The sequence below is a fragment of the Urocitellus parryii genome, chromosome 9, assembly GCF_045843805.1.
Source record: "Urocitellus parryii isolate mUroPar1 chromosome 9, mUroPar1.hap1, whole genome shotgun sequence".
Lineage (NCBI taxonomy): Eukaryota > Metazoa > Chordata > Mammalia > Rodentia > Sciuridae > Urocitellus > Urocitellus parryii.
The window spans coordinates 49,286,493-49,294,801 of NC_135539.1; the positions used below are offsets into that span (position 1 = coordinate 49,286,493).

Below are 8,309 nucleotides of genomic sequence, written 5' to 3' on the forward strand. Positions count from 1 at the left end.
GTAAGAAAACGGTGGGTGATCTTAAAAGGAAATTTTGTGAATGGTTGACTTTTGCTAATCTCAGGTTTTGAGGAGAGAAGAGAAAAAGAGCATTCCCTCTAATAATAAGAGTTTTTATTTCTCTTCTAAATAAGTAAGCAACAGCAAAAGCCCCCCCCCCCCAGACCGCCTTGGATACATTGGGGTCGGCGGCCCAGCGAGCCCAAATAAAATGAATTAGTATCCCAGGAAGGAGATCACTATGGAGCTGATATTGATCAGGGTCAGCCGGTGTGTTTGCCTGCGATTGTTTGGGGGGTGGTTAATTGAGTGTCAGTCTCGGCCAGTGTCGTCTCGCTGGCGCCGGTTGCTTTTGGATTTGCTAATTTTCGTTAAGTGTCTTTAGCCGGCTCCTCGTCCCCAGTCTACCCGGGAGAACCTAGCGGCTCCTACTGATCAACAGTCTGTCTGTCTGGGCTTTATTGATCACACAGGGCGGGCGGCTGGAGGCGGATGTGCAGAGGGGGAGGACGGGAGGGGGTTGAAAGCAGACCCCAGCACCCCGCCGCCTGTTTCCTGGCTCCCCACCGGACTCCCGCTCGGCCGCACGCGAGCAGGCGGGACTCGGCAGGGGCTCCTAGTCCGTTGGCAAGTCTGCCACGCCCGGGCATCGCCACTTGTCCCTAGAGCTCCGGAGACATATAGCATGGCCCAGGATGGGGCTGGGGGTAGGGGGAGTTAGTCCGAGGGTGGCCACGTGGGTCCCTTACTTTTTTCGGTTGGAACAAAAGAGAAACCACGTGTTGGGGGACGCTGCCTGGAGGCTGAGTTGTAAGGATACTGGAGGCTAAAGCCAGGCGGACCCAGTAGCTGGGCTCACCCAGCGCGGGCCAAGGTCACACCCGCTCAGGCCTCCGCCAGGGGGCGCGCGAGAGACAGCGACTACCGGACCCTCAGTCCCAGACACCGGCGCCGCTAGGAGCCTTAGGGCAGGTCCCCCCTCGCCAGCGTCTGGTCCACCCTCTCGGCTGCCCGAGGGATCGACCAGACCCCAGCGGCCAATCGGACGGCGCCTTCGCTGCCGGGGCGGGGCTTGGGGCGGGGCGGCGCCAGGCCGGCTCCCCTAGCCCGGCGCTATTTACGGTGCGGAGCCTGGCTGGCCCGGCCGATGTGGCGGGAGCTCTCCGCTGGTCTCCTCCGTGCGCTGTTTCGGAGCTCCCACCTTCTTCGCGGAGCGGCAGGTCTAGGGGGCACGAAGCCGGGGAAGCCCACGCTGGACTGCAGCGACGCCATCAACGAAAGTGCGTCGGCCGGGCAGACTGGGGCGTAGGAGTGAGGGGCACCGAGTCACATCGCAAAAACTTTTCTCGACTTCTCGGCGCGTCCTGCAGCCACGATCCATGCTGGGGCCGCCATCCGGTCCCTGGCCCCGCCACTGACGGCGTCTGGCGCTCGGGGAGGACCCATGTCCTGCGCTTTCCGGGGGTCGTAGGCTGCTGCTGCGCCGCGGCTCCGGGAGCCGGCGGGGGCGCCGCGGCTGAGGGAGACGTCAATGGATCGCCACTCCAGCTACATCTTCATCTGGCTGCAGCTCGAGCTCTGCGCCATGGCGGTACTGCTCACCAAAGGTGTGTGCCCGCCGGGCGGCCGTGGTCTGGCGCGCGGATCCTGGGGAGGGGCGCTGCGGACGCGCGGGAGCTGGGGACCGGGCTGCCGGGCTGCAGCCGCGGGGCTTTGAAGCCGGCTGCCAAGGCTTTGTTAGCGGCGGGCGAGTTCCCTCCCGCGCCGAGCCGCAGGTCGCGACAAGTTGCTGTGTTCTTAGAAGTTGTAGCGGTGGCCTCGCGGCCGCCCCCTCGACCCCGGGTCCGACGCCTTGAGGTGCAGTCAGAGCTCTCGGCGAGCTAGTCAGGTGTTGCGAAGCTTGTCGGTGAACTCCTGGACGCTGGCGGCCCGCTGGGGAGAGGGGCGGGAGGATCTGCTGCTGGCCGCCGTCCTCGTTGCCCTGCGCAGCGCGGGACTGACACGAGGAAAAGCAGACCCTAGCCCTAGCTGCACCATGCCCTTGTGTGTCTGCCTGTGTTTCTCAATGTCTGTCTCTTGAGTCTCTTTGCGTCTCTGCCCGTGTCTCTAAATGTGTCTTTGCGTGTTTCGAGTGTGTTCTAAGTGCGACTGTGTGCCTTTGCGTGTTTCTGAATGTGTCCGGGTGTCTCTTAATGCCCCCGTATCGCTGAGTGTATCTCTGTATCTGAGAGCCTCTCCGTGTCTTTGTTTCTGAATGTATGCATCTGCCTGTCTCTTGATGTCTCTGTGTCTTTGAGTGCGAGCGGCTTGGTGTGTCTGAGTGCCTAAGTTTCTGTGTGTTTGGGATCCAGCGTGTGTGGATTTCCCTGAGTGTAGGTGGGGTGTGTGTCTTGATGAGCGAGTGTGTGTTGCGTTGCTCCTCCCGAGAGGAGTAGATGCTGTCAGCGGTCCCATTTCCCACTCACCTTCTATTTTGCAAACACTAGTGAAAAAAAAAAAAAAAAGACAGCAGGTCAACAACTTCTTAGCCCTGCAGGCTTTCATCTTTAGTTCCAAATGACCTTCCTAGATTTCAAGGTTCTTACCTCCCTGCCATATACTTTTTAACTACTGTTCTATGAACAGATTTTTTTTTTTTAAATAGGAAGCATTATCTAGCGTTTGCACCCCCCATTTTTCCTTAATTGCCATGTAGCAGGCATGAGGTTAAAGGATAAGCTGGCCCAGCAAGGATGATGTGCTACAGTATTTATTTATTTTGGAAGGAAGGGTGTAATTAACCCTAAATAACAGCCCTCTGCAGCTTGCAGAGGGGAGCCTCCTGGCCCTATCAAAGGCCGGCAGAACAGGGAGGGACTGAGGCTGACATGAAGTCACAGATACCGAAACTATGTGCCTGATAATGATATAATTAGGGGATCAGAGATTTCTGACTGCTGTGGACTTCAAAAGCTTTAAAAAAAAGCCAGCAGTCTCTCCTGTAGCCATCTTGACTAAAGCAGACATTTTTGTTTAATCACTACATACAGTAACTAGAAAAGGGGAAACAGAAGAGCATTGTTCACTGTTTCAAAATACCAGTCCCCTCCTGGCCTTTTGCATGCCACAGGAAGAAACTTTATGAAACGACAGAAATATAGTTTTAATACAGTAGTACAAAAGTCCATTCTCTTCCCCAAAATGTGGCTCCTTTTTTATTTTTTTGGTTAATGTCTTAGAACTTTCCCAGTTACCTGTCAATTTTTTATTAGACTGTTTTAGGTCACTGAAAATACAGTATTTTAAATAGACTCTCATAAACATTTAAGCAATATTTTACTTGTATTCAGTTTTCCTATTCTGTACCAAGTCTGAGCCTGATAGGTTCAAAATGAATGTTAGATCCAACTTATTTATACTTCAAATTTGTATGTGAAATTTATCAGTCTAGGGATGCGTAGTCATCACCACCTTAGACTGGTTGAGGTTTATGTGAAGAATAAAGCACCCTGGAAAGAGCAGAAAAGAACTGCTGCAGAGCAAGGTCCTTACTTGAAGCAAAGGAGACTGGAGAAGGGACTTGGGCCCAAACCCAGGATGGCTAGTGCAGAGTTAGGAGCAAGACCTCAGTTTTGTACTGTTAGTAGGTTGCCAAAGATCTGTGTTTAGTTGGATGTTTTTTCTTAGAGCTGAAGCATTAGCAGCCTCTAGTGAAAACTGAGCACACCATGTGGTGGCCTGGAATTTGGACAGATAATTATATGAGACACCTTACTCAGGCATTCACAGAAAAAGGAGGAGGAAGAAGAAAAATGAGTGGGGGAAGTCTGTAAACCTGCAGCCCCCAGCATTTAATTTCAGAGTGGAGGTTTCAGTAACTAAACAAATCTTCTGATTGGGAAACTGGAAAGAGGTGTGTGCATTAGTTCAGTTTAGAGTAGCCTTCACTGTGGCCTGTTAACAATGACCAGAGTCCACCAGGTTGAGTATCACAGTGACAATTTCAGACCCAGATTATTTCAACTAGACATCCACATTCAAACCTCAAACCTTGCATTGTTACCAAATGTTAACAGAGCCTTGCAACTCACAAAATAAGTTTTATAAAGGAAACTTTTAATCACTTCCTGTAGAAAAATTTGAGGTTTCCTTAGGATTTTTCATTCAACTAGCAGAGGATTTTCAGTTTCAGTGTTTCCCCTTTTAGATCACATGTTAAATTACATGTAAAACTGAGGAGGAGGAGAAGTCAGCCTTTGCAGTTTTATGTCCCCCCCCCACCCCCACCCCTTTTATGACTTTCCATTTGGGCTGAAAGAAATTGACTTTGGCAAGCAAACCACTAATTGTAAACTGCCTAGTTCCTGTTTTACAATATACTGACTAAAAGCTCCTCGGCATGAAAAGATCTTTATAGGCAAAGTTTGCCTTTTCTAGAGAGGTTGCAAATAGCTGCCCAGTTTCATAGTTTTAAAACCTCCTGACCTGGGCAATTTCTAGATTGTTGTGTTTCTAGTTAATAACTTTATAAGGTGTTAGCTCCAGCTCTTAAATCTTGGCACAGTCCTTTGGGATAGTAAACAATTCAGTAGTTCCTCCAATCAAATATTTATACTGACAAAACTCAAAAAGCTTAGCATTTTTATGTTGTATAATTGTGTTAGGAGTATAATCAATGTGATTTTCCTTATGGTAGGAAAAAATATAATGATGACTTTTCCTTCAGAAACAAGTAGTTTTAATTACTCTAACTCATCAGAAATCTGCTACTAGGGTTAATACATTTAAGCACTTATGCTTAAAGGTGTTTCCAGTCCCAATCTATTGAAAGCAGTCAGTTTGAATGATCTAAAATTAGTGTCCTTGAACTTGGGATTCAGCAATTGCTTGCATAGTTGTTTTATCTGTTCCCTGAATTGAAGTTTGACTGGTTTCTCATTGTTTTCAGGAGAAATTCGATGCTACTGTGATGCTGCCCACTGTGTGGCAACTGGTTATATGTGTAAATCTGAGCTCAGCGCCTGCTTCTCTAGACTTCTGGATCCTCAGAACTCAAATTCCCCACTCACCCATGGCTGCCTGGACTCTCTTGCAAGCACAGCAGACATCTGCCAAGCCAAACAGGCCCAAAACCACTCTGGCACCACTATGCCCACATTGGAATGTTGTCATGAAGACATGTGCAATTACAGAGGGCTGCACGATGTTCTCTCTCCTCCCAAGGGTGAATCCTCAGGTAGGTAGAAGCCATTCCTAATCCTGCCTGATCTATAGACCTATGCCTGATCTATAGACTGTGTGGCAGCCACGACTTTGTGTGTCTGCTATTGATTGTGTTGTTAATGTAATTAGAGATACCAGAGGGAGAAGCATGGCTGCATGCAAAGATGTATCTCTATTGAGTGGCTTTTGTCTGCCTGAGCATTATATGTCTGTCTATATAATAGGTTTTGCCTGTTTTTAAACATTTTGAAGACATCAAAAGACCATTACATTTCAGTGATGACAAGCCTGTAAATAAATGCCGTTTGTAAGCTTCTTTGGATAGTTTTGCAATATTTATTTCTAAAAAAAGCTGTTGATATAATTGTAAGCTGCTTTTTAATGGGATTCCTTGTTTATAAAGTGGATATCTCTAAAAGGAGTTAGTCCACGGTTTGATCATTTTGTTTGTACTCCTTTAGGACAAGGAAACAGATATCAGCACGATGGTAGCAGAAACCTCATCACCAAGGTGCAGGAGCTGACCTCTTCCAAAGAATTGTGGTTCCGGGCAGCAGTGATCGCCGTTCCCATTGCTGGTGGGCTGATCTTAGTGTTGCTGATTATGTTGGCCTTGAGGATGCTCCGAAGTGAGAACAAGAGACTGCAGGATCAGCGGCAGCAGATGCTCTCTCGTTTGCACTACAGCTTTCATGGACACCATTCCAAAAAGGGCCAGGTTGCAAAGTTAGACTTGGAATGCATGGTGCCTGTCAGCGGGCACGAGAACTGCTGTCTGACCTGTGATAAAATGAGACAAGCAGACCTCAGCAACGATAAAATCCTCTCTCTCGTTCACTGGGGCATGTACAGTGGTCATGGGAAGCTGGAATTTGTATGACAGAGTCTTATCTGAACTAAACTTCTTGAACCCTTGAAGGTCTTCGAGTTCTGCTGGACAGGAGCACTTTATCTGGAGACAAACAAAGTCATTTAATCATTTTTGAGAGACAAACTGACCTCTGCAAACAGAATCTTGGATATTTCTTCTGAAGGATTATTTGCACAGACTTGAATACAGTCAAATGTATTATTTGCTTTAAAATTATAAGAAGCAAAGAGAAGACTATGTACACACTGTTACCAGGGTTATCTGCATCCAAGGGAGCTAGAATTGAGTACCTAAATAAACTAAATGTGCTCTATGTAAGCTCCTACATCTTGATTTATTGTAAAGATTTTTAAAATATATATATTTTTTGTCTGAAACTTAGTGGTGTCTTTCATAAATTAAAAAGTTAAAGTGGTGGGGCTAGGGATGTTGCTCAGTGGTAGAGTGCTTGCTTAGCATGTGTGAGGCTCTGAGTTTGATGTCCAGGACCACAAAAAAGAAAAACAACTTTAATCAAACTATAAGAGTACCTGTTAATTACACAAATGACGAGCTATTGTTGCTCGTACTTCATTATCAACTACATAATTTGGCTAGATTTTCTTTTTGTTTTAATAATGAGACCAAGATCTTGTTTATTCTCGAACAAACATGCAATTTTCTTACAGCATGGAGTTTCTTAAGTATATATTGACCATCATTCAGTATCTTACCTACTTTTCTTTTAAAGGATAATTCTGGTAAGATTTTTTTTTTCTTTTTTTCTTTTGGTACTAAGGACTAAGTCCAGGCCTTGTGCATACTGAGCATACATACACTCTACCACTGAGCTACACCCCCATCCATCCCTGAGAGAATTCTTAAAACTTATTTATACAAGGTCAGCTGATTGATGGTTTTCTGAAGTTGCCATAGCAAAGGTAATATTAATCAGCTTGATTCAGTTCTGGGATACCTTTATAAATGTGTCCACCTATACCCTAACTAAACATATTTTTTGGTAATTAAAGTTAACCACTGTCTAGTTTTACAACAGATTGACTATTCTGCCTCAAACCAAATTCAATAACTAAATATTTTGTCTCCCAAGTTAGCCAGATTTTATTGTACAGTGCTCCTGGTTTTCAAAATTTTTTTAGTAGTCAGTTGATTCTTTTTAACTTATTTTAATCCTTAGAAAGGTTTTCAATAGTAAACATATGCCAATTGAGAATTAACACAGTGCTATTAGATTTCTATCCCCTCAATAATCCTTTTAATATAATCAAATAAAACATAGGCATTAGCCTGTATTTGATGCAGCTAAGTAACACTTGCCGCCTCCTATAAGACATTTGGTAACAGCCCAGCCTGAATTTAAACCTATACTATATTTGTGTACTTTTCCCTCAAATGAATCTTGGTTATCTCAGACATGAGAATAATATGCCATGGAGGTTTTTTTCTCAATTCTTTTGTATATTTGAGATTTTTTTGCTTCAAAATAGATGATAGCCTGCATAATTTGAGGATGAGGTTTTCTTATATTAATATTAAAAGCATTTTTGCATACTTTTATTAGATTATTTTATGATAAGCATAATTTGGGTTCCTTAAGACAGGTTCAGTAGTCAAGTTCATGAAAGAATCTGAGTTGAAATGACTAGTATAAAAATGAGTAGATTATTTTGACAATTAATAGATCACTGCCCCAAACAAATTAGGCTATGGAATAAATACACATTTTAATAAATGACAGCATTTGTATTGTGCTTTTTGAGATTGATGCTTCTTACATGCTTATCTTGTTATTTATAAAAGGTATTGTTCTGTTTGTGTCAATTAAAAAAAATTTTTTTTTAATTTGGTGTTGGGAATTGAACCCATGGCCTTGTGCATGCTAAGCATGTGCTCTGCTGTCCAGCAGCTCTGCTACCTAGCTACACTCCCAGCTTCCATAAATGTGTCGGTTTTTTTTAGGAAAAAAGGAATCATTGAACTCAAGCATTCAAACCTGACTATGGGAAAACTGATCAAAATTGTTGGTGAAATTTTTAATCCTTATCTCCACTGTCTGGCTCTTGATCAAAGTATAGTAGTTTTGTTGCTTGAATATGGAGACTTCTTACCCCTCAAACATTCTTTTTTGAACAGGATCATTCAAAGTCAGTAATGGTTTAGCCATTATCAGCTATGTGTAGTCAGATTTTCAAATTTTCTTCCTGTTTCACCTGATTTCTTCCAAGTACCAGTTAAC

The 8,309-nt window shown here is 44.8% G+C and overlaps 1 protein-coding gene across 1 annotated transcript; it reads left to right on the top strand.

The window, feature by feature from the left end:
• Positions 1-1,140: 1,140 nt before the first annotated feature.
• On the top strand, positions 1,141-6,339 carry Bambi (BMP and activin membrane bound inhibitor). Its single transcript, XM_026402333.2, has 3 exons — positions 1,141-1,607; positions 4,928-5,215; positions 5,664-6,339. The coding sequence occupies exons 1-3, from the start codon at positions 1,532-1,534 to the stop codon at positions 6,080-6,082; spliced, it is 783 nt and encodes a 260-aa protein (XP_026258118.1). The 5' UTR covers positions 1,141-1,531; the 3' UTR covers positions 6,083-6,339.
• The last annotated feature ends 1,970 nt before the right edge of the window (positions 6,340-8,309 follow it).